Source organism: Dermacentor albipictus, chromosome 5 (assembly GCF_038994185.2).
Source record: "Dermacentor albipictus isolate Rhodes 1998 colony chromosome 5, USDA_Dalb.pri_finalv2, whole genome shotgun sequence".
Lineage (NCBI taxonomy): Eukaryota > Metazoa > Arthropoda > Arachnida > Ixodida > Ixodidae > Dermacentor > Dermacentor albipictus.
In genome coordinates this window covers 55,096,378-55,123,736 of record NC_091825.1, presented here as the reverse complement: position 1 = coordinate 55,123,736, position 27,359 = coordinate 55,096,378, and the positions used below count along the sequence as shown (strand labels likewise).

The following is a 27,359-nucleotide window of genomic DNA, read 5'->3' as shown; positions in this document are numbered from 1 at the left end:
CCATTTTTGTTTACTTCGGAATTCTCACACTGCAGATATATTGAGTCTGGGTGCGATGTTTGTTTTTTTCTCGATATTTCTCATTATTGCTCAATGCTCAAAATTCTCCGCAGGTATTTTTGTCATACAGTGAAACACCGTTTGCGCAGAGTTTGGCGTGCGCCTTAAAACATTTCTTTGAAACAAAGTGCTTCGTCGTGTTACTAACCCACAGCGTACATTCTGCAAAGAGGAGAAAAGCAAACAAAGAATGCACGAAAATGTTACTGATTAACAAACAATTGAGAACGCTGTTTATAGTGTTCGTGATAACCAAATAGCAAAATGCTGAATAAAAATAGGAAACGAAGGGGGAAGAAAACTGTCTAAGAGTAATAAATCAAGGGCCCCATAAAGCAAAATTATATGAATCAGTTTTTATTCCAATTTTCTAACTTACAATTAAAGCAAACGCCAGCCTAAATACAGGGTGGTGACCCGCAGCGTTCTTTGAACCACCCAATGAAACGTTCTCCCCGTTTATAGGAGGACACCATTGTTTGATTTCAAAGCGAATAGCATTGCCTACGTTGACAAGTTTTGCTTATCGAATTGACTGACAAGCGGGCACCTGATGAGCAGAGCGGTGCCGGCGTCTGGGTTTTTCGCACTTCCCCTTCCTTAAGTATCGGTGGCTGGTCGAAAACTGCGATGGCGTGCAAAGGGAGGTTAAAAATCTCGCTAAGACAGATCCTCCGCGAATAAGACGTGGCAGAGTGACGTCGCATATGTGCCGAAAGTGATTGCCCACGTTAAACTGGCACGTTAAAATTTTAATTGCACGCGAATAAATCTGTTCTCCCCAGCAGCTCCTATCAGCCAGTGCTAGAACTATAACTAGGCATACGTCTTTTATTTCTTTCAGAATAGGGGAGTCTTTGGTTATTGGGAAAAGTTTCAGTTTCTTTTTCGGCATATTAGACCCTCTTTAGTGCGTACACGTCATTTTCACGTGGTTAGTTTTCGCAGTTTTGAGACGTCGCTTGAGAGAAAGGTGAAGTCCTGAGCAATAAGGGAGGGCTACTGCCGAAAGAGGTGTGAAATGAGAATTATTTTGGTTTTGTTCTGTGCCCACATCATATCAAATGGTGAGTTTTCGCATTATTCGTGACGCCTCTTGAGAAATACGAGACGCGGGGGTAGCGCGAAAATTTTGACGAATCTGACGGGGCTCACTCACTCCATAAATGGAATAACAACAGTTTCGAACAGTTTTATATTGCAGCGTCCCAGATGCTGAGAGGATAAGCACATTGGAAAAAGTGAGATGTACCAAAGAAATAATGGATGAATACTTCACGCTAAGTGGACAAATGTATACAGGCAGATGAATACGGGAACCTCTCAGCTTGTGTGAGTGAAAGATACTGTGCAACCCTTATGCCTGATCATGCCTAAGCCAAGGATCTGATGCAATTGCGAAACAACAAAGCGCGCTTAAAGGACCCCTAAACCACCTCCTCTACTTTTAAGCATTTCAATAAACACGCGCATCGAATTCAGAATGCGGTCACGATCAACGTTGCGAAACGCGGCAGCGGTGCGTGCCGCGGGCGCGTTACAAAATAAAAAAAAGCAATCGAATGCTCCTTTTTGGGCCTTTCCGGTATTGCGTATTTCCAATTGCTAGTAGGTACAGCGGGGCGTGGCACTTGCGGAGACGACGGAGGTTTGCGTGCATGCGCTTCCTAGGCACTACGGAGGAGTTTCTTAGTGCGTGTTCTATGTGCTTGTCCCTAGGCGCGCCGGCAGAAGTCGCGGGGCGTGGTAGTGCTGAACCTAGCATCGCAAGTTGGCAGCTCGACACAATTATATTTATTCAATCGTGTTATTTGCTAATTAAAACAACGTGTCACTATTTCGCATTATTGTCGGCGCCTCCAGGACACCAAAGCGGTAGCGGGGAAGTGAAAGCTAGAAGCCGGACAGGTCAGTGGGTTGGGGCTCGTGGAGGCCTGCGCGTGCCAGAGGAGTATAAGATCGGTTGTCCGCTATCGCGGATAGCCAATTTTTTATGCGAAAACCCCTTGGCACGCTTCGGCCTCCACGGCCCCAACCCACGGGCCGCCCAGCTTCCAGCTTTGATCCCCCCGCTACCTCTTGGGTGCACCAGAAATCCTGCGCCCCCTGCTTTGATATAACGTCAGGTGCTCTTCTGAAGCCTCCGTTTGCCGGTTACATGTGCACTCCTGGAGCAGTGTTTGTAAAAAAATGCAATCTATCGTCGCGACTAACAAAGTGACCCGCAATTTATACAACACCAGTCAGAACCTTGCCCCTTCAAAGACAGTGATCTCCAAATGGGGCGTCCGAGCCCACTGCTTTACCGCGCGGGCAGTCAGCGGCGGAGCGTAAACAAACTCGACCCCCCTCCGCCATGGCGGCGCGCCATACTTCTCCACCGTAGTGCCTAGGCAGAGACATATTCAAGGAGCAAAGGCCCCCAGATTTTCTCTCTCGCACCCGCTCTTACTCGCGCCTGCGCAGAAACATCGACCGCAGACAAAAGCACCACGCCCCACTATACCTACTAGCAATTGCAAAAACGCTTCCGGGTATCCCCAGCACTCGTCGTGACGTCACCAGGCTGCATCTGCTTACGTCACCAGGAGCAGACACTGTCGATTGGTCGAACAAGAACCTACGACTTCTGATTAGTCTGCTAGCAGGCACGCACGCTCTCTGCTCTTCGTCATCGTGTTGATCGCTTGTGCGCACTTGCGAATCGGTAACTACAGCCCGAAACTCACGTGCCAAATCGCTCGCGTTCCAACACAGTCGTGCCTAGCGGTCTGACTAGCTGCGCGGACAGAGTTCGACAATGTTTTGCGATGGTTTGAAGGCATTCGTGTGCGGTATTTGGCTGCAAAAGAGATCACTGGAAAAACAAAATGACACGACACCAGCGGCTTGATATGACGACGCCTTGGGCAATGCCTGGCTTGAGCACTGCGGATGCAAGCGCAACGGCGATTTACGCGCTTGTGGGCGCTACTTCTATGCCGAAGACAGCCGTCACAGCCCACGCCTGCTGCAGGAGCGGAGCTGCAGGAGGCTAAATGCGCTGCCAACTATGTTCCTTCCAAGAAGGCCGGTAAGATTTTATAAGTGCTCCTCCTTGCATTCTAACTCATATCGTTGCCACGATCGGAGGAAGGCGGCGATGGCGGCTGTTCATTGCCAGCGGAGGTGCTTCGTCACGGCGTGTCGCCGTGCAGATCCATTATATTGGCGAACCTTTCTAGACGTGCGCTCAGCACGGGGTCCATAGGGACACGCCTCGCAGGAGCACGGGCCAACCCGGCTGCAACAGCGGGTAGCCGAGAAGCGTGGACTCGCTGTAGCCGGAAATGGCCAGTTATGAAGAGCGCGTTGGCGATTGCGTATGTCACGTGACATCTGTAGGAGCACTCGGCAAGGAGGATATACCAGGCGACGAATGGAACATAGCTAAGAGCGAAACGAGCAAGAACCGCGTTTCGATCATCATATCCGTGTAACTCCGCCATTATGGCGCCATTTCGAAAAATTCTCACGGCTACGTGTTCATTGCAGACTCGTGCACAGCTGACACACCACAATAAAATTTGGACCTCTCGGTGCTTAGGGGCCCTTTAGGCGCATTCTTCCGGTGCAGTGCTTGTCCAATTGTCTGAGTATTTCAGGATCAGTCGACAGCAAATACACTAAGTACCATTCGCGAAGAAGGTTTTGTGATGGTAGTTTCTGATTAGGGTGTTGCGCGATTGAAACTGTTTTGTATGTTGCGCATTCGCCTGCGTGCAGATATTGCATGTTATACAATAGAGAATAAACAGCCGAAAGCTGGCGCCCCCTTGTTTCATTCCGTCCTTGTTTGCGCCAAAGCGATCACATTTATGCTCTACTCAGCGTGTAGCATTTCGCTCTCAGGCTAACAAAAGAATTGTCTGAATGCTCTTTCCTACTTTGGCTATCCCCGTAATCGAATGTGATATGAAAGATTCCTTTCAGTCGTAAGGATAATTTTCGCACACTGTGCATGATATACGGATGTACAATATGCATGACACAAACCTAGCCGGTTTGCATCATGCATCATGCACAAACCTAGCTGGTTTGTGTCATGCATATGCACACGAACCTAGCTGGTTTGTGTCATGCATATGCGCACAAACCTAGCTGGTTTGTGTCGTGATCCGAGTAATCAGCCCTTTGCGAGACCTCGCCGAAACCTGTATGTCCTATAGTTGACTTGACTGACTTCATTTGACTCGCATTTAAGCGCATCGAAGAAGCTCTAGTAACAGGGACAGCTAGTTTGTTCTTACGATAGCCAAAGTAGCGCAGTTCCATGATGGCGCACGTCACGGCTCGATCGACGTAGAGGTAGCGAACAACATCCGGATGAGCGGTGTCTGAAACGTTAAAGACAATACAATATTTTTTTAACTGAAAGAACTCCTGGTTCAGTGAAGTTTAGAAGGCTAGTCACAACAACGTTGAAAAATGATAGATTTTATTTCACAGCAGAAGACTTTTGTAATTATTCACTGAGCTGCAGAAGACATATTTCTCGCACGTACGGAACGATATGCCATAAAATTCACTCATCTTCGATGCGTAACGAGAAGTCGACGAGTAATATCAGCTGCCTAAATGTATACGTGAATTCAACCACGCTTTGCCGAGCTTAACAGCCTGTAGTGTGGCGGTGGTCGATGTAATATTAGACATTAAAATCGTACAAGCAACGTCAACAGGACAAGCCAAAATGCGAAAACAAGTACAAGCTTGCACCTTCGTTCATTCACCAAGATTCTGAAATTGAAGCAGCGCAATTCACAGTATGAAATCACACCCAAAAAGATAAAAAAATTTGGAAATACTATTGTTTGGGTTTGAACCTTGCAAGTTTTGGCACAATTTGGCACCGCATCGCCATAGACACAATAAGAGTCACACATGTAAATGTAAATGCATGAACCCACCAGCAACTTCATTGCGCTAGACGACCAGTGCTTGCCTGGTGACGTGTGCTCATCACGGAATAAGAGCTCATGTGTGGCGTTTATTCAAGCATGAAAGCACAGGATCCATTCGTACTCAACAGACGAGTACGGAAAGACATTGTTCAGGCATATCGAGACCTCTGCTTCTTGGCGTTGTTGCGTGCATGTTGGCAGTAAACGTAAAGACGCAAGACCATGCAAGGGAAAGAAATAGGAGCATTGGGCCTAATTTACACAGGATTTCGTTCTTAAGTGCAGTTTGCAATTGACCTACTTAATTTGCTAACGTTATGTCGCTGGCTGTCAGTATAGCACTTATAAAAAGAAAGAGCCGGTGCATTGATAGCCATAGCAAAGTAATAAACAACTGCACAAAGTAAACCTCCCCGTTTTAATTGATCGTACGAAGTAAATGAAATTCACAAGCACGGTTTCACGCACGCACAGGCAAACGTAACAGATCTCGCTCCATGACCGCGAACACTCGCTGCGCAACCCAGACGGGGTGAAGAGCGCAAACTGAGGGGAACGGACGCTTCTGCTGCCTCTCTTCAACGCGTGTACGAAACGCGAGATTACCTGACCTCAAGCAGTAGGCGCGCACGAAGATCGCGTGCATGCAGCCACCAGCCATCTCGGCACGCCCGACAATTACACCCACCCGAGATTACTCCCAAGAAAAGGTATGACGTTGAGCGCGCTCATCCGAGGCCATGCGCACCCGCCGTGGTTGCTCAGTGGCTATGGTGTTGGGCTGCTGAGCACGAGGTCGCGGGATCGAATCCCGGCCATGACGGCCGCATTTCGATGGAGGCGAAATGCGAAAACGCCCGTGTACTTAGATTTAGGTGCACGTTAAAGATCCTCAGGGGGTCCAAATTTTCGGAGCCCTCCACTACGGCGTGCCTCATAATCAGAAAGTGGTTTTGGCACGTAAAAACCCTTAAAAAAGAAGGCCATGCGCAGCCACGGCTTGCATAGCGGATGAGACGCGCATTCACCGCCTTGCCATGTTTCACCAAGTTATTTCAAACGTTGTTCGCGCTTCAAGCCAGCATCATACTCGGCTCCCCGTCACATCCGGCGCAAGCAGAAAACGGGTGCAATTGGACCATATGGCGCTTGGGCTTTATGCGGAACATCATGGCGACGACGATGGCTAAATCTCGTCTGGAGTATGGTATGGAGTATGGAACTATGGATCGCACAGTACGATGGACTACATTATGAAGAAGGGTAATAAGTTAAGGCGACAAATCAACCATGAAATATGCCATACAAGTGAACAGGAATTGTTCTTACTGTCACACTGAAGATTTAATTGCGTTTGGGCATTTGAAGCAACTAATGAAGCCATTATTTGCGGTTTGGCAATCAGGCACCGAATATTAATAATATTTGGGGTTTTACGTGCCAAAACCACTTTCTGATTATGAGGCACGCCGTAGTGGAGGACTCCGGAAATTTTGACCACCTGGGGTTCTTTAACGTGCACCTAAATCTAAGCACACGGGTGTTTTCGCATTTCGCCCCCATCGAAATGCGGCCGCCGTGGCCGGGATTCGATCCCGCGACCTCGTGCTCAGCAGCCCAACACCATAGCCACTGAGCAACCACGGCGGGTCAGGCACCGAATATTAGAGAGATAGGCTAAAATTAGTACTAAAGATTGTGAATAACACTACACGATGCAATAGGAAATAGCAAAAGAAAGGTGTACTTTACTGGTGTTGAGCTGAAGTGCTGGTGAATCGAGGACTTCGCAAGAAAATTTCCTCTGTGCAATAAAACAAACAAGTAAGCAACATCCAAACCCTGTTTACATAAATGCTAACTTTGCTCTTTTCTTACTACGTGCTCTTAACTAAAAATATTTCAGTGCTTCCTCAGAGGAGAGGTACGCATGGCATTCCGCTGACTATGGAAAGAAATTTTTGAAAAACAACTCTCTCTTTAATGTTGTCACTTCTTGGCTTCAAGCAACGAATAAGCTTTGTATGGAGCGATTTCTTTCGGCTTGTCGCGACTGGTTCACGAATGTAAGATAGCTGTGGAACGGTGCTAAAGTGCACTGCCAAAGATTACGTGAGATGGCTGTCGGCCTATGTAACGCGAAAAATGCGCTCACGAGCAACATCTCATCAACTATGTTATCGCTGCACAACTGATGTCGACGAAAGAGGCAGTAAATGCGTCTTACAGCTTCTTCGCAGGTTCGAAAGGAGATTAGGTTGATAAAAATTTCTGTAGCAAATCTCGGTGTATGCAGAGTTTGTGACTCTGTGTGTTCATTTATGCAATAGCAATCTTTTTACGTGTGCAAGCTGCATGCCATGTGACATGCCACGTAGCGAAAAAGTCTGTGGTTGCTTCGCTGTTCTGCATAGACTTCATGTTAAGCAGGAGTAGCGGACGCATACGTTCTGCTGGACAGAGACACTCAGACTCACACATCTGGCCAAACCAATCAATCACGCTTTCTTTCGTCCTTTTGTACGGTGAAAAACAATGGCTACCTGATTTTCACCCACTGGAAGCCCGCTTGGTATCCTGGCATAAATAAATGGTTCTGCCACCATCGACGTCACATTCTTGTCACAAACTGTTCAGCATTTATGAGGATACAGACGCAAGAAAAGCTCGCGCACGCGAACGAGCAACTCGGAGAAGCAGACCACAGCCGGCTCAACAGTGGGGCCGCGGCATAACAAACGAATACATGCGACTTCAGCGCCACCACCGCGTTCAGACTTCCGGCTCCGCTCCAACGCTTGGCGCGCGCCTCCTGCTTAGCCAGTAGCATCAAGTTTCCTACAGTTACAAGAGGGATCTCTGGCGCTGCCATTGTTCAGCCACCATGACAATAATGAGTAGCACATGAATTTGGCTGACCTTCGTACTTGGGGCTTCAGAAATTTTTACGGTTTCGTTTATTACGCTTTCGGTTAGTACGCCTTAAGTGGGCCTAAATTGGTCCAACTTTCAACGCAATGCCTAATATTTTTTTCAGTGCAGATGGTAATAATTTTGCAAGCACATATAATCGCTGCTTGTCCATGCGCCACTGGCGTAATGGTTTGAATAGCGGGCTTCTATGCGAGACGTCCTGTGTTCGATCCCTGCGTTCGGGCATTGGTAATGTATTTTTATTCATTTATACCACAGTAGATTGTAAATAAAGTGTCCCATTGGAAGGCTGCGAAGCTATTTAAAAGCACAAGGGCGAAGTTTAGGCAAATCCATGTACTACATCCATCATTCCCTAGCTGGCTGAAGTGCCCTGCTTGCAGCTCCCCTAGAGAATAGCTCCTCACTTCCCTGCCGTAAATGTCTGAAACCTTATGGCCCAGAGCCAACTATTCTAGTAGGCTATGACTTTTACATGGCCACCTGGTGAAATATCTCATGAAAAGTTTAGCAACACTGCTCAAAATTTTCTGTTCTACAAGGTTTTTTTTTCACGGATGCTCGTAGAATAACCTTTCATTGTGTTTGCAGCTAATGTCATCAAACTGTTTGTTTGCCTTGCAGTTTGATCTACTGTTACAGGACCGTAAATCTCTTACGCTAGAGTTGTTTAATATGCAGGTCTCGCAGAGGCTATAAACAGTAGAAACTGTTTTAGTGTATCATTTACGAGGATGTGCATTATTCTCTTTGGGCACTCTTCGTCTGTACGCTGTTCACATTGGATCATTGCCTGGCTTCGTTTACGTGTTCGGAACTCATTATACGTGTATTCGTTGGAAATCAGTGCAGTGTGTGCTGCAACCTGTACTGGGGGTCTATTTGTGCATGTTCCGGCGTGTGTAGGTTTAAATCAGGACTTCAGTTACTCTCTCCTCTTACTCCCTTCCATATTTTCCGAGCCTACGACGTTTCTTTTCCGCTTACAACATCTTTTATACAATAATAATCACTATTGCGTAAAAATGAGTAACCGCAACAATTGTGCGCGTCGGTGGCCAAAGTTCTGTCGAATTTCGTTTCAGAAAGTAAAGTGCTTTTGAAAGAAAGAAAGAGAAAGCAAAATTAGGCGTAGGGTGCGGAGGTACAAAGTAATTCACGCATCTTACCAGTGTCCACCACTATGTTGGCAGTGTCGATTGATGGCCCTTTTGTGAAATGGAGCGTGGCGTTCTTTCTGGAGGCAAAGGACAAAATGGTAAAGGGTGCGACCACAACTTGATTACAACATCTATCGTCTCGAGCACCATCATCAACATTTATTTAAGGAAACTTTGCAGTGCCAGCCCACCAAACAAGCCCACTTCAACGCAGCCCGGGCTTGTAGCTGTAATTCAGTTCTGTTATTGCAGTAAGAGCAAGCGGTCATTTGTTCAGTACGTCAGCTGACACAGGACAAGTAATCGGTAAGCCTAATGTATAGTTACAGGAGAAAATAGAGAGTGGGATTGTACCTAGGAGCAGGATAATACTGTTCATAGGGCACGTTAATATGGCGATAACATCCATAAAAGAAATTATCATCAACTTTAGCAGATATTGGACATAATATTGAAAGAGAAAAGCAATATGTACAAAATTATTCTTAAAGAGACAATGCAATTAACTGCGCCGTCGGGCCTCGTCATGTACCTTTTCGCAATACGAGAGTCATCGCCTTTCATTAGTAAGCTTTTAAAAAAACAAATTCAGACGAGTAAAAAAAATGGAGAAAGCACGTAATGATCGTTTTAGAAGTTTAGACACGCATTGACACAGATGCTCTGTTGTGTGCATATGGCGTTAGTCTGCCGAAAAAAAGACAAAATATCTGCAGATTCCATTCTTATGGGAAAATATCCGCTAAGCGAAGCTTTCCTTGATGTCTGAGCAAATGCTAATTCCAATTTCATCCAAACATAGCGGTAATGACGGTTATGTTCGCCTAACATGGCGTTAAGGATATGCTATTTTACGAAAACTTAACACTAGTGGCACAAATGCAATTCAATGTTAATCCATATGCATCGCGATTAGGCAAACCCAGCGAAGCAAACGTTTCGATGCAGGCGCGCGCTACGCGTCAATGCCACATGGACGCGCGAGAAAGCAACACGTTTTCTGTGCGTTTAGCGCCGCCAGAAATATCAGTGTTCATAATCGCCAATGCAAATTGAAGCAGCCCAATTTCACGTGGCTGCACGGGCGTCGTGCCCTGACTACAGTGACCAGCCGCAGTAGCTCACTGGCTATGGTATTGCGCTGCTGAGCTGGAGGTCGTGGGTTCACTGCGGAATGCGGCGGCCGCGTTTCGATCGGGGCGGAATGGAAAAACCCTCGTGTGCCATGCATTAGGTGTACGGTTAAAGAAACCCAGGTGGGCAAAGTTAATGCTGAATGCCCCACTACGGCGTGCCTCTTAACCAGGTGTTGGCTTTGGCAAGTACAACCGAATAATTTTTTAACGACGGCAGGAGAGACACCGACGAAACTCGAGCCTCGCATTTTTTTGTAATCTTTTATTCTTCTTGGTCTTGTTTCTGACTTCGAACAAGTGCGAGAAACGGCACCTGCGTCGACAAATAGGAAACCTAACGAGAAACACTCAATGCCTCGCTGAACTAATAGTCGATGGCGCTTCAACGGCTAATGACTGCACGGCCGAGGTGATGACGAAGACGGCTTTATTGATGTTCGGTAGCCGGCAATTTTGTTTGGTTTTCGCAGGTTGACCATAAAGTCACCGGCAAACTCTAAAGGCCAAACTGGATTGCAGACTTTGAGCATGCCAAATTGCTTGCCATATGTTCCACATCTTCCTTCTGTCGTCATCGTCAGCCATCCTGCACCTCTTTCTTCCCTCTTTCTTTCCCTCTTCCCTTTCCCCCAATGCCGAGTCGCTGGCTAGAGGAATATACCTCAGGCCGACCTCTCAGCATTTTGTATCATTAAACTTCTCTCTCTCTCTACACCTGCACGTGCCGGTACGTCAAAGCTCCCGTCCACGTCTCTCGTTCACCGTGCCTCGCGAGTAATGGCGATTTCAACCTACAAGACGCGCGCCAGCGCGCGCCCACGCGGCTCACTATTTTAGCCTTGGTAGACATCGTTTCGCATTTTCGTGAGGCAGCCCGAGTAAAGATATCTCTCTCGAGAAGATAAATTCGGCCGACACACTTAAAACTGGTAACGTGTGGGAATGCGAAAGGATGGTAGTTGCTTTGGTGAAATGTTTCCGCTTAGGTATGCATCTGCATGTCGTGGTGCACGTTATAACCTTGCGCCGCGTTCCTTTTGTGACGCGATGGCTGTGGTATAGCTCATTTTAGACACTCATGATTTGGCGGCAGTGTACTAAGATTTAGTGGCCTAAGCGGCGCCGTGGGCATGCAGCCACCGTTCAGGTGCGACGCCTGGTGCGCCGCAGGGAAAGCGCGCCATGCCACACATGCGGAGAAAAGCGGCGTCGTACGGAAGAGTTCTATGTAGCGTCCGCGTTCGCTTCCTTTGCGTTTGTGTTTGGACGCCGCGGGGCTCGCTGTGCGTGTTCGCGGCATCTGTTATTTGCATGTGCAAGCAATGTGCGCTTTCCCTGTGGAACACCAGGCATCGCACCGTCGATTTAAATTTGTAGCTCCGCTTCCAAGTTAACATCGTTGGCTTCACCTCTCCCCGTTTCCACTAGCACGCAGTGACCTTATCACTCCTGAATCCTAGCACACTGTAATTTGCGTCGGGAGTGTTGTGTTTCTGTGATCTATGTGGCTCCTGCCCACTAGGGCGGATTGGCTAAGAAATGGCTACGCGCTCAGCAGCGCCGTTTCTTATAGAGGGATCGTTTGCGCGTGATAGGAGACGATGATAATGGTGAGCCGCAGGCCACCGAAAGTGTTACGTGAGCCTTTGCATGTAGGGAAGGCGCTTTGCACCATCGGTTATTTTTGGTACTATTATTTGGCCACGCCGCCGCTGGATTTTCGCAACATGGGGAACATAATGCTTCCCTATCAATCTGTGCTCACGCCGCGCTTCGACAAGTAATATCTGTGCTGCAGCACCTGTGCATGCGTGAGGCGCGTGGGCACGAGCCTTCACGCGCCGGCAATCGTACGTGTAGTTTGGCCGTCACGGCATCGTCTTGTAGTGGCTGTTGTGGTCAGGGTTCACTGCCTCGACTGCTCACCGAACGAAGCGCAGAGTACGGAAGTATTGGACTTTCTTTCTCGTTGCCAATGGACTGACGCATGAGGTGGAAAGCGCAATCTCCGCGTCCACACACTTCACTGGCGCAAAGCACCCGCCGCGCACACCGACATCGAGGATGCACTCGACCGCGGCTCATTCACTCGAAGTATTCCCCGGTCTGAGTGTCGTTTGCTGCGCTTTTACATTCAGCCTGACATAGCCCCTCTTGCCTGTCAGCTCAGTCTATCACTTGCAAGGGCTTTTGTAAGTACTGTGTGCGCACAACAACCACGGTATACAATTACAAACAGAGCAGATGCGGAGTATTTCCTTACAGGCATGTATGTACATTTTTAATGCGCTAACGTATCCGGCGGATTTGAGGATTTCAGGATTTCCCGCCAAATGTGGCGACCTCGGTCGAAATCGAACGCGCGACCTCGAGCAATGCCATAGCCGCAAAGGTACCGCGGCGGGCAGAGAAGCGTGGATTTGATGTGCAACCACTTCCGTAATGTCACATAGACCCTGAAGTGGTTTAATGCGGCTTTGCATCTGCGTCTCTCGTCAGTTGTCCGTTTGAGAAATTCACATGGTGTTTATTTCTCAGAAATAGCAGAAATGTATCGCCCCGTATACTTCAGTTTGTCGACGACCGCTGTTTGCTTGCCTTCTGACGTCATTTATCCCTCTCCTGCCCTCTACCCCTGCGTGGGAGCTGCGAAAGTGGCAAAGATGTTTGTTATTCACTTGTGTCGCAGCTGCGCCGGTTCTACCCCTCCCCCCCCTCCCCCCGCGCCAATCTCCGTCTCTTCTCTCCTTCCTTTCTACAGTTCGATCACTCTGGGCTTGCGCATTAGTAGACAGCTAAGCGCTGCAGTTTCTGCAATGCCTGTAAGGGGGATCACGGATAGTTACAACTGTAAAGGTGCTAATGTAGTGACACCCAGGGAGGTCCAGAGGGCATTGTCCACGTGCGACGCGATGAAAAGGTCCGAACGAGTACCTCACGTCGACTTTCCTCTCTGCCACGATCCTGCCATGTGTACCCCCCCTCCGCCCGGCGCGGTGTGCAGCAGCAGAACCGCAAAAGTCGAATGAAGAGACAAAGTAAGGTCCGGTTTAAAGCCCCCATGTAATATGAGCTGAGATTAGGGGATAGCGAAATGCGAAAAAAGGTTTTTCACCCACGTGTAACACGAGTCAGGTAAACTCAGCGAAAACACTCATTTACATCCGACTTTCCTCTTCAAACATCGCTGCCCTTGGTTGCGCTGTCTTCGAACTTTGTCGAAGAACTCATCCCAGAGATAGCCATTCTCTGTGCCGTCGAGCGTGGCCGAAACGCCACACTTCCCAAAAGCATGACCAACAAGGTCCTCCGGGATGCTCGGCAATGCGTCCGCAAGCACGTTCTTGTGGCCAATCCACGCCATGCTATATGGCGCCTTCTGTACGCTTCATGTTGATGAGGGTGATGGCAACCATGCATCAGTACCAACTCTTGTCGAAATTTTGGTTCGGGTCAGCATATTGTATGAATAAGATATTTGGAGCGCTTATAATTGGAGAAATAACTTCGTATTTTTTGCAGGCTGTTACGCTAATCCACGGGGAGGTGTCTCGCGTGAGAAGTGTTTTGGTGCCTTTCCGGGCGGGGAGAGGGGGGGGGGGGGGTATTTGCTATGGTGCTAATTGAGGTGCAGAGGATGAACAATATTGTAGCCTTTTATAGATCGCTTATCGAAGGCGAAACTGCACCTGGAATGTCCATGCAACTCCATCTCGCTAGAAATGAAATGGTGTGGGAATGAAAGACCATGGATAGCTACTAAGAACTCTGCGTCTGGGTTGACTACTTCGCCCGAGTTCTCCTTCACGACTTGTGAGTTTTCAGAAAACAAACGCCATATCTTACCTTGCAGCGCTGTCATTTCTGTTGAATGACCACAGGAAGGCCGCTGACGGGACGTCAAGGTCGACGTTGATGCGAGTCGCTGTCAGACATTTCAACATGGGGTCTTGATTTACGTCTCTTACGGCCACGGCAAACTGATTCACAGCCAAGATCTGAGGGGTCAGAATAGAAACTTTGAAATTTATTGTACTGAAACCGCAGCAATCCCAAACGTCGATTTTTTTTGTTTTGCGTGTAGCAAGATGCCTCCTAATATAAAAAAACTCGTTTTGAGAAAACAAGTCTACGAAGGGCTCTTCGCTATCAATGACAGTGCCCCATACTGCACCCACTTTTTCGGGGCCTTGAATCGTTATGCATTTTGCTAGTGTATCCGGCATTGCATTGTGTTGACTGACTACACAGTTTTGCACATGCCCCATACTGAAGGACTATTAGGAGAAAAAAAAAACTTCAATCTGGTAAAACAGGTCACCCTCTTAGTTCTGTTCATTTATCACGGACTACGTATGGTTAATAAATCAGTAGCAAGAGCGGTAATTTGTAACGATCGTTTTTACATTATTACTTTTTGGCTTTCGTGAATAGCTCGCACAAAGCCGCTTCCCAGCTACCACTAAGATTATCCACGGTCCTAGCGCGACAAATGATAAAAAAGAGATTAAAATCGGGGAAAAAAGCTCCGCTCTATACGTGGTGCCAAAAGTAAATTTTTAAATTTCTTGCTGAAATTGTGGTATCATGGTGTGACGAATTAAATGTTATTTTTGAGTATTCTGACATAGTTTTTGCGGTGAAAAGCCGCGTGAAAGCGCTCGGATAGATCAGGGAACGCTTTTTCTGATTCAACATTTTTGTGCAATAAAAACACAATGGGCTGCGTCAAACGATGCCGGAATTTGATGACATTATTGTTCATGATCCGTTGATGTGGGTGAAAAACTGATTCCGCAAACGGACCCTCCCCTGGCCCCGCAAAAAAAAAAACAGAAGAAAAACGACCGTTTAATCAGACTGTGACTAGTGACTAGAGCAAGAGTGGACACGGGGACTTAAAAAGGTGACAAGGACAAGCGCAAACCTCCAGCTTGTCTTTATTACTAAAAGCCGTGTATATGCTCGCACGCACTTGATCAAAATCATTTACAATCATGCAAGTCAACATGGCCATCACAAATAAACAAGAGCGCACCATGGATGCGCCAAGGCTTAAGGCGGCTTCCCACATACAGACCACAGGTACGCAAATTCTTTAGCAGTCAATGCTAGGGATCGATTTGCTAACGCAGTTGCTTTCTGCGATAGCTGCTGCCTCACTGATGAGTCTAGTGTTTTCCTGCACGTTGCCTGCTATTTGTGTTTTTCCAAACAGTGGATGACATATATATTGGGAGCAATGGAACCCAAGGAAACCCTCTCTCCCTTTTTGAACTTTCTGATTATGTTCCTGTAGTCGCAGTTGTTACGTGGCACAAACAGGAAGGTGCCTAAACGTCTCAATAGCAGTCTCAATTCCTTACCACTATGAAAAATCTAATCAAACCTCTTACCGGTATAACCGTCGAAGTTCACTGTGTAATCCCCATTTATCGTAGGTATGCTGGCGAAAATGGCCATGGTCAAACATCCTGAGCCATTTTAGTGCTAATAGAAGATTCACTTGGAATCTTATCTAAAGACATGTGTTACCTCGTACTTCGCGGATTTTATTTTCGCGTTTTTTCTAAATAAGAGCTACACTATTACTGGTTTCCCGCCAGGAGCAAGAGTAGCAGTTATTTTTTATTTAGAAAAAATCAGGGCCGCTTTTTATTGACGTGTGCCACAAGTTTGCACTGTGTAGGTTGCTTATGTACTCTGAAAACACTTACCTAATAGGCGCTTTCTCCCAGCTTTTATGGGCTATAAAGGGAATTTAGTTGTTTTCCCCCAGTATCCTCGGTGAAATAGGTGGGGCACGGTGTTTATAATCTTAGGATATTATCCGCACGATGCCCAAGAGACGAGCCGCCGCGAGAATGACGAAGTGGGTCTGCGCCCTTGGCGCGAGCGAGTGCAAGCCTGGCTGTCTGGCTCCGCTGTAGATAGCCAGTAAATAGCTTCTTTGATCTGTGTCTTTCCACACGCAACATTCTGGTGGAGGTTAGCGGTCCCCGTCCTCGCCACGGAACTCCAAAGTGGTCGGTACATCGAGCTTGTCACCATGCCTCCCGGTGACGACACCGCCTCTGCAGCGGCTTCAGCTTGTCCGACTGCTCCAGTCGTCACGGTTGCCCAACATCGCGACCCTGGTATGTTCTCTGGCCTGGAGGGACAGTATGTTGACGAATGGATAAAGCTTTATGAACATGCCAGCGCTAATAACAGGTGGGACCCAACCATAATGCTCGCCAATGTCATCATTTATCTTGGCGACACTCTACGCGTCTGGCACCAAACGCATGACGACGAGATAATCAGTTGGGACAGTTTCAAAGAACAGCTGCGGGAACTGTTCGGGGACCCCATTGGGCGCAAGGTTGCCGCGAGAAAGGCTCTTGCGTCTGGTGTTCAGACACCTACAGGGCCATACGTTTCATATATACTCGACATCTTAGCTCTATGCCTCTATATCTATGGCTCCATGCCGCAAAGCTGACGATGCCATGTCTGAATCAGATAAAGTGGCGCATGTGCACAAAGGCATCGCCGACGACACTTTCAATTTACTTGTTTTCGGCAACGTTTCTACTATCTACGCCATCAAGAAAGAATGTCGTCACCTTGAACAAGCGAAGAGCCGCCGTATCTGACACCACATCACACCGCTACCCAACACTGCTGCTACGTCGACATGCGAGGGTCGACAGCGTCAGACTACCACGTGTGACGACATAACCCGTATTGTTCGCCGCGAACTCGAGGCCGCCTGTTCGCCAGCTTTCTCAGCGACGCCTCCCGATCCACCCGCAACCACGATTGGGAGGATTCAGGGCGTCGTCAGACAGGAATTTGCGAACATCGGTTTGAACTGTCTGTGTTCAACTTCTCAACCCAATGTTCCCCAGTTCTCTAGCGGCCCTCTTCGTCCCCGGCACTCCTCTTCGGCCACATCTCTCCGCAACCCGCCCGAATGGCGTACCCCTGATTACAGGCTATCTGCTGCCACTGGTGTCACATCGGCCATGTCGTTCTTCACTGCCGCAACCGATGGCCACCACCTCCTCAGACATACGCCGGCGCTTATTGCGGCACCTTTGTACTTTCTGTTCCCTATACTACCCGCCATGAACCCACTGCCGCTGATGCTCCTGCTCCGTACCTTCGCTACAGCCACTCACCCTCACCTCGACGCCATCAGTCTCGTTCGCCCCAACCCCGTCGCTTCTCTTCGCTGCCTATCGCCTCCTGGGTCCAGCCAGAAATCTAGGCACCGCAGCTTCTGGAGGTGAAGCTGCGTTGTCGACCCTGCCTTCGTATCCTCTGCTCACGTTACCTACGAACCAAAACTTTCTTGACGTTCACGTTGACGGCTATCCTGTCACGGCACTTATCGATACAGGAGCACATTTTTCTATTATGAGTGCTGCCTTCCAACGACGACTGAACAAGCTCCTCACTCCAGCGTCGGCACGCATCGTCCGCGTTGCGGATGGCAGTACTGTGCCTATCATCAAAATGTGTACGGCACGTGTCAGCATCGCCGGCCAACACACTCCTGTGCTCTTCACCGTGATTGCTCATTGGCCCCACGGCCTAATTCTTGGCCTCCATTTTCTCTCCGCGAATTCTGCTCTTATTGACTGCTCTGCCAGTACCCTTCGCCTTGAGTCACCAATTCTAGCCGAACCTTCTGACGCATCACAGTGCAGCTTATGTCCCACCGGCTTTGTTCGCCTGTCGCCAAAGTCATTAGCCTATATTGAACTGTTGTCTTCCCCACGAGTTCCTGATGGCGAGTACCTCGTAACTCCTCTGCCCAACATTCCACTAAAGTTTGACGTTACCATGCCTCGCAGTATACTTACTGTTACTGTGAACCGCACTCGCATGCCTTTCTTTACCTTTGCATTGGCAAAGCAAATTCTACCGCAAGGTATTTTCCTTGCCAACGTTGATTGTCTCGGCGACCATTACATGGCAGCGGTATCGACCGATGGTTCTTGCGAGCTCAGCAAGCCCCCCACGCCAGGCTCGGGCGCCGATCCCAACATAAAGAAAATGGTTGCGACGGACCTGTCCCCTGCGCAGACTGAAGACCTTTGCCAAGTATTATCGTCCTACCGAGATACTTTCGACTTCGACAATCGCCCTTTAGGCCGGACGTTCGTGATCGAGCATCGGATTCTTACTGGCGATGCTACACCTATTCACCAACGACCGCGTCGAGTTTCCGTGTCGGAAGGCCGAGTAATTCAAAGTGTAGTGAACAAAATACTAGATAAAAACATCATTGAGCCTTCTTCGGGCCCCTGGGCGTCACTTGCGGTGTTCGTTAAGAAGAAGGCGCTTCTGTGTCGACTACCGTCATATGAACATGATCACTAAGAAAGACGTCTACTCGCTGTCACGTATAGACGACGCCTTTGACTGCCTGCACGGTTCCACCTATTTCTCTTCAATTGATCTTCGTTCTGGATACTGGTACATTGCTGTTGACGATATGGATAGAGAAAAAACCGCGTTCATCACACCTGATGGCCTATACCAGTTTAAAGTAATGCCGTTCGGATTATGCAACGCCCCTGCCACCGTCGAGCGTATGATGGACTCCTTGCTCCTAGGTTTCAAATAGTGCGCTTGCCTCAGCTACCTCGACGACGTCATCGTCTTCTCGCCAACGTTCGACACTCACCTTGAGCGTGTAACAACTATACTTGATGTATTTCGAAAGGCGAAGCAGCAACCTAATTCATCCGGATGTCGTTTTTGTCACCGCGAAATTGCTCTTCTGGGCCATCTCTTTGGCACTTCTGGAGTCCAACCTGATCCCGACAAAGCTCGCGCTGTCCGAGACTTTCCGGTTCCAAAGATAGCCGCAGACGTTCGAAGTTTTGTAGATCTATGCTCGTACTTTCGTCGTTTTGTTCAAGATATTGTGGCAATTGCTAGACGCCTCACTAATGTTTTAAAGAAAAGAGTGGGGTACTTCGGAAACCGCCGCCTTCTCTCGTCTCGTCGCTCTTCTAACCTCACCACCCATTCTCGCCCACTTTGACCCTGATGCTCCTACAGAATTGCGTACAGATGCCAGTGGTCATGGCGTAGGTGCCATCTTAGCCCAACGCCAATGTCTCCCCATCGCTCTATCTCGAACACGCGGTTACCCTATGGAGCGAAATTAGAGATAACTACCAAGTCTCACCGTTTCCCAGAAATGTCCAACCCCAACACAACGTGAGTAGGGGCCGGGCCCGCGCCCGCATGATTCTCGACCGCACCGGCACGGATCGTGAAGCCATCGCATTTGTACGGCAACACATCCACTTCTGCGATAGCAGTCGTTGATGGCAACGGAACCTTACGATCATCCGCATCGACTAAAACGACCACCAGCGCTCAAGCAGAACAGATAGCCGTAACCATCGTCATGGCAGACCCGACATTTACCCATGTTCTCACGGACTCGCCTGCCGCAATTCGGGCCTACGAAAGCGGCAACGTATGTAAAGAAGTAGCGCATATACTACTAGCGAGCTCAAAAGAGAGCAAACGATACCTCTCCTTGTTCTCCGCTCACATGGGGAAAGACATTCACCCGTGAATACCAAACCTCAATGAAACGGCCCACAACCGCGCGCGAGAACTTGCCCGCCGTGACACTGCCATGGCCTCCGAATGGTTGGACATTCAGTTTAATGACACGCTACTCATTTATCAAGAAATCACTTCACACTATCGAAAAAACAGAATCAAATACCTACTCCCGCACGCCAAACTCGAACGCGCGCACGCGGCCGAGTTTCGAATGCCACAAACGGACTCGTATCCGTCACGAGGCCTACTAAGTCACTATATCTCAGACATCCCGGCAAATCGCCCAGGCTGCCCAGAACACTATTGCTCACTCTCGCACATGCTATGAGAGTGTGCCGCGTTAACAAAGGGCCCTCTCTCCAGTGAGCCCGAAAGGGAACAAGCCCTCAAAAGCCCGGACCTCAACCTCCAACTCAACACCAGAGGGCCCAAGAACAGGCGGAGCGTCACCAGGTTCCAGCCCCAACTTGGGCGTCGCCTACGGTTTCGGCCCGAGGAGCTGCCCGCTTGGGATCTCCAACGGCTTAAAACTCCTCAGGACCTCAATAATGTTCTTGACTGACTGACTGATGCAGTCTCATAGATATCACCAATCTGAAATTTTCCCATGCGCCTAAAAACAACAGCGCATGATAGGGACGTGAAATTCCGTGCAAACAGGACAATTTTAAGTGTAATGCGTTGTGAAACATTCACCTTACTCCTTTATGAATGTGTCGCCGATAATTACTAAACCTTCGTTTTTTCATGTATGCTCATGCATAAAACCCGATTCGTAGTTTATTTCTCAGGCGTCTTTGGTGAGCTAAACAAGGCATCTCGTTTACATCTGAGTGAAATCAGGGGCATGGTATGGCCAATGTGTAGGCAATGTTCCAAACGAGTGGGTTGAAGGCGCGTTTTCCAGTAGACCACGTATTCAAGTGCTACATACCGCTATTGGAGGTGTAGGACTGAGACAGCTGCGCTGGCATAATTACAATAACAAAGAGAGCAAATTTTGCGAACATAAGGGGACCGATGCGCCAAGTTGATGTGCTGTGGTAAAAACTTCGTGATCAAACACACGGTAAAAATTACAAGCAAGTCGTCGAAGGTATCACGCTGCTGCTTTTAGCTAGGTTTCTGAGTCTCACAAGATAACCCTACGTTTCAGATATTTCACACCTTGAAGGAATAGGCAGCATTTTAAGTGCAATGCGTCACGTAGTTTTAACGTATCTGGTTTATTTAGACGAGTTGCGAGTCATTATTGAACGCTGATCTTTTTTTTTCTTTTTACTTTTTCAGGCGGGATATATTAGTTTCGCCTGATTGCCACACGGAACCAAAGGAGGCAGCTTCGTTATGTTTGCCGACTGTAAGGACAAGTTAAAGGATGTTGTGTAGGTGAAGTACAGAATAGACGGGTAATTGGGGCTTTATCAATGAATTACGTATGCAGGCACTGCAGAGGAGTTTGAGCTTGTCTATCGAGCGGGGAAGATTCGAGCCCGCTGATCTGGCACCACTAAAAAACCCCCAAGGCAAACAGCGAAAAATGGTGGTACACTATAGAAACTTTTTGTGCGAAGTTAAATGCAGTTGTATTGACATGTGTACCTATCTTTATCGGGCGACCAAGTTTCGCCGCCTAACAAATGTCGCACAGCGCGCGACGCGCCTGCATGTATCCGAAGTTTCTGGAAAGTTATCGATGTTTCTATCCGCTGTCTGTTGTCGCCGAACTTTCTGTTATCTGATTTAATCGTGTGATGCGAATGGTGTAGAACTTTGTGGAAAGCACGCGGGTCCCAACGATTAGTCTGGAACATTCGATGACTGCAGTATAAAAGCCGACGCGCTGGACCCACTGATCAGATTTACGACGATCGCCGACTGTGTTCGCCGCTCTCGTTGTGCTTTAAGTGTAGCGTGTTTTGTGGGCACAGGTTCGCCCAATAAAAGCTAGTTTTGTATTCCACCGTATTGCTGCTTTCTACACCGTCACTACCACGTGACATCTGGTGGAGGTGCTTTTCGTTCATGTACCGGACGCCCCCGACAAGCCGTGATCCAAGCCCGGACCGCAAAGAGAACACCAACGTAGTCCCGGAGCATCGAGCAAGCCGCCGTCTTCAACAGCTGCACCCGGAGCACGGACTTCTACCTGAGAAGACCAAGAAGATTGTGGCCAAGGCAACCCCAATGGCAGCCCCAGCATCCCCCATCGTGCTGCAGCAGCCCAGGGAATCTCCAACGTTCCGCGGATCAACAATCGAGGACCCGGAAACCTGGCTTGAGACGTATGAGAGGGTCGCTACGTTTAACAGTTGGGACAGCGACGACAAGCTGCGGCATGTCTATTTCGCACTGGAAGGCGCCGCCAGGACCTGGTTCGAGAATCGGGAAGCCACCTTAACGACATGGGACCTGTTCCGAAGCGGCTTCTTGCAAACGTTTACAAGCGTCGTACGTAAAGAGCGAGCCCAAGCACTCCTAGAAACCAGAGTGCAGCTGCCAAACGAGACGATCGCGATCTTCACGGAGGAGATGGCCCGTCTTTTCCGGCATGCCGACCCAGAAATGCCTGAGGAGAAAAAAGTCCGCTTCCTGATGCGGGGTGTCAAGCAAGAACTTTTCGCAGGTCTTATCCGTAACCCTCCGAAGACCGTAGCTGAGTTTTCTGCAGAGGCATCGACGATCGAGAAAACTCTGGAGATGCGCACCCGGCAATATAACCGCCAGGGGCTTACGCCGCAGTACGCCATCCAAGGACTGGATTCCGACAACCTTCAGGAGACCATCAGGGCCATTGTGCGCGAAGAACTGCGCAAGGTCCTGCCTTCGTCGCAGCCCCAAGTGGCTTCAATCGCCGACATCGTGAAAGAAGAGGTGCACCGATCACTTGGAGTTCCCGAGCTGCAACCACAATTACCGCAGCCCCAGCCAGAAGCGATGACATACGCTGCCGTCGCACGCCGTCAAGGTCCCCCTCCGCGACCACGCCAGGGCCCTGCAACGACGCAATTCCGTCGTCCGCCGCCGCCGCCGACAGCGCGCCCACCCGTCGCCCAGCGGAGCTACCCGAGGAAGACCGACGTTTGGCGCGCTCCTGACCACCGCCCGCTCTGCTACCATTGCGGGGAAGCGGGTCACGTCTACCGACGATGTCCATACCGGGAAGTGGGACTGCGAGGTTTCGCCGTCAACGCTCCGCGCCCGCAGCAAGGTGAACGCCCTCGCGATATCGCTGACTACCTCGCGGCTACTCAGTGGAGCTCTCGACGTACGTCGCGTTCACCATCACCAGGCCGCTACCTGTCGCCGCAGCGCCGACCATACACTGGCCCAGCTCGGGGCTGGTCAGCGAGCCCATATCCGGAAAACTAAAAGCAGCAACCGATGGAGGTGCGGTTGCTGTCCGTCGAACTGTCGAAGATCCTCCGCCGCCGACAAAGACGCCGAAGAAACTACCTCGACGACATAACGACACGCCGCCGTCCCGACGAAGTCTGGAAGGAAAGAATGCGACGACGAAAGACGACCTGACGACGTCACATACCAGCCACAGGTCAACGCGACGCAGTCGTGATCCGACGCCAAGACCGAACTGTAATGCAAGACAAAGAGCCACCGACCTCGACGTGCTTCTCGACGGCCACGCAGCCACCGCCTTAGTCGACACAGGGGCTGATTACTCCGTCATGAGTGGACACATCGCCGCCCAGTTGAAGAAAGTTAAGACTACGTGGGAAGGCCCTCAAATTCGTACCGCCGGAGGACACCTCATAACGCCGACTGGAATGTGCACGGCAATAATTACCAGTCACGACCGGACTTACCCTGTCACCTTCATTATCCTCCAACAGTGTTCACGAGACGTCATTCTCGGCATGGACTTCCTCAACCAACACGGCGCAGTCATCGACCTGAAGTCGAAGTCAATAACTCTGTCGGAAGACAATGCGATACCGTCGGAGAACCCTCGTAGTCACCACGCCTTGAGTGTGCTCGAAGATCAAGTGAGCATCCCGCCTCGCTCCAGCATTGTTATTTCGGTCGGCACCGAAACACCCGCTGACGTAGTAGGTGTCATCGAAGGCGACCAACGTCTACTGCTAGACCGTGAAATTTGCGTCGCAAGAGGGATCGCTCGACTGCACGGAGGAAACACGAAAGTGTTGCTGACAAACTTCAGCCAGGAGTTCAAGCACATCAACAAGGGCACGACGATCGAATACATCGAGGAAATTCTGGAAAACAGCAATGCGTTTGTCCTCTCGGATTCCACCGCATCTACCCCGACGACCATGGTTGCCGAACCAGACTACGACATTAATCCAAGTCTCCCCGTGATTAAGCAACAGCAGCTCAGAAGTCTGCTCCGGCGATACAAAAGCTGCTTTTCGATGTCATCGAGGCTTCGACAAACACCAGCCGCCAAGCATCGCATTATTGCCGAGGAGTACGCTCGACCACTTCGCCAGAGCCCTTACCGAGTTTCACCGCGAGAACGTGAAGCTATAAGAGAACAAGTCGACGAAATGCTGCGCGACGACATCATCCAGCCGTCGAAAAGCCCGTGGGCATCCCCTGTTGTCCTGGTGAAGAAAAAAGACGGAACCCTTCGTTTCTGCGTCGATTATCGTCGTCTGAACAAGATCACGAAGAAGGACGTATACCCTCTCCCACGGATAGACGACGCATTGGATCGGCTCTGCAACGCTAAATACTTCTCCTCGATGGACCTCAAGTCTGGCTATTGGCAAATTGAAGTCGACGAAAGAGATCGTGAAAAGACCGCCTTCATCACCCCAGACGGCCTCTACGAGTTCAAGGTTATGCCATTTGGACTGTGCTCGGCGCTTTCAACGGTCCAGCGCGTGATGGACACGATTTAGCAGGACCACGTGACAGTATCAAACAGAGCCCTCGTAAAAATAAAATTCTTACTCAACTGCTAGAGCGTGTGACACGATCGCTTTCCTCTATGCTTCTCAGTGACCTGACATAGCAGTAGTTTATAACAGGTTTATATTTTGTCGAAAGGGGAGGGGGGACATGGTAATTGCAATGTGCGCCAAACATTTTATGTTCCTGTTCTGGTTAGAAGCGTTGCAAATAATTACTGAATCGTCGTTTTTCTTTTTGAAGCGTCACAGCACTTCCTGACATAGTTTCCGGGACATTTTGCTTATAGCTGGCGAAAATAAAGAGCACATCATGGACAATCTGTAGACTAACTTCAAAGGCAGGGGACTAATAATGACATTTGTGGGAATTACACATGCAAGCGATCTGGAGTTCCATGAATTTGTTTTAACAAACGATTCATCCCGTTGCCTTGGAAGATCTGCGAACTAAGCAGATATGAAATCTAGCGGCAATTGAGTGGGGAAGGAAGGAGTGGGGGGGGGGGGCAGGCTGCGAGGGAAGGCACCATGGCAAATGTTGTTGTAAAGTAACGTGTGTAAAGATCTGCGAACTAAACAGATATGAAATCTAGCGGCAATGGAGTGGGGAAGGAACGAGTGGGGTTGGGGGGCAGGCTGCGAGGGAAGACACCATGGCAAATGTTGTGGTAAAGTAACGTGTTTAAAGATCTGCGAACTAAACAGATATGAAATCTAGCGGCAATGGAATGGGGAAGGAAGGAGGGGGGGTGGGGCAGGCTGCGAGGGAAGACACCATGGCAAATGTTGTGGTGAGGTAACGTGTGTGTTGATGAATTACTGGCTTTCTAAATATTACGAACAAGTGCTCTAAATTATCCCGTGGGGTAAGTTTCGAAACAACAGTCGCACATATAAGGGCAACTTTTTAATATATGCGATATAATTACAAGAAACGAGTTTTTTTGCAGCTGTTCGATAGAAATCGATTTGTAAATTACCAAGGTGGCACATATCTGCTGTATTTCTTGCAGGGGTGATGTTAGCCTCTAGTTGGTCGGAAGTTTTCATGTCATCATCCTTGGACAAAAATATGGGCCGATCCTGGAAGTAGTGCAATACCGAGACCCGGCCCGCGGCGGAGGTGAAGCAGGCTTCAAGCAATCGGCAAAATGAAATGAAAAGTGCATACACGCACGGGAAACACGCGTACAACATAGAGAACAGCATTCCTGTGAATAAAGAAGCACAAAACCACCCGAACCACATAATTGATGATAAAGCGCTCCTCACAATACGAAGCACGTAGCGCTCCCCGCATACGTTTCATGGTGAGGATTACTGTTGCGCAAGTGGCCGCGGCGACGGGAACTTGCGACGTGTGCAGTGATGTCACTAGCCCTTCGTATGTAAGTGAACCAGCCTAGCAACTGATTTCATTGTTGTTGCAGCACCGCTGTGTGTACGTAACGCATAGTTAGGACTCCGGAGAAGGAGTGTTAATACGAGGCGTGCTGTCAAAATTACCGTTAGTCTCATTACTATCATTATCTAAATTACCATTACGCCTATTATTGCAAAGCAATAAAGCATTGCATACCCCCCTCAGCAGTTGTAGAGGTGATTCTGAACAGATTCGCAGGACATCCACTTTCGCAATGCCGGGAGGGCGAGTCAATTTTTTTTTGTGAATACTGGAAGCAATTTATGTTGATTGTACTTCGTTGCGTATAACCTCCAGAATACTACTACCTAAACTACCGATATACGTATTTATGCTGTAGACTTAAACATGAAGTGCTATTCCTTGTTTAATTATGAAAATTGTTTGTAGCAAATGTGCCTTTTTACGTATACTGTACTGCTACTACTGGGAGGGATCCGGGACCTCCGTGGGTCACTCAATGCTTTTTGTCCGTGTATCATATGGACATATTATATAACTGGAAGCGATGAATGTAAAGTCAAATCATTTGTCGGGCCCCCATGGTTCGCAATGTGTGATTGATAAATACGTGGATGTCTGTTAAATATAACTATAACTGAGAGAAGCATTTGCAGGCTCTTTCACTTACTGTAATAGTAATTCGCAATATATATAGGGAGCCAGAGAGAGAGAGAGAGAGGTCAGATCATCTGCGATTTGCCCCTCTACTCCTGAAATAGTTGTTACGACCTTGAGTTTATGCGTACCTTCGTTAAATTAGTTCCCCGTTTGTGCCCGTTTCACTTTGTTTCCACGACATCACATTACTTAGAAAGAGCGAGCGAACGATTAGCCGACTTTGCATACCTTGAATGCGTTACGAGTCTCATGGTGGTGTTTGTGAGGTCTCCAGAAGGAGCGCGCCGACGCAGAAAACAGGAACAACTGGAATGAGGCCAGAGACAGCAGTGCGATTGTCCCCAAGGACAACATTGCTGCCAGAAGGATGGAGAAGGGATGACGAACGGGCTGGAGGGTTTCTTGTGCCCAGCAGCAGCCAGTTTCTGCAGCAGGCTGCGCGTCCGTAAACTTACGGCTGGTGACTATACGGGCTTGTAGTCGAGCGTATACTGAAAGTGGCCAGCGCTGAGGCGTGCTGTCTTTGGAATGTCGTTTTATGTTGTACAGGTTGTTCGCAGCTGCCGCTCCGCCAATGGTTGCGCAAGGCCGACTTGCCACCGTTA

The 27,359-nt window shown here is 48.9% G+C and overlaps 1 protein-coding gene across 1 annotated transcript; it reads right to left on the bottom strand.

Annotated features, from left to right (window-relative positions):
* On the bottom strand, positions 1-27,359 carry LOC135913244 (uncharacterized). The gene is made up of 5 exons (XM_065445846.1): positions 26,983-27,359; positions 14,080-14,231; positions 9,107-9,174; positions 4,350-4,436; positions 1-222 (listed from the first exon to the last, which is right to left on the bottom strand). Exons 1-5 carry the CDS (start codon positions 27,106-27,108, stop codon positions 98-100), a joined length of 558 nt encoding a protein of 185 aa, XP_065301918.1. The 5' UTR covers positions 27,109-27,359; the 3' UTR covers positions 1-97.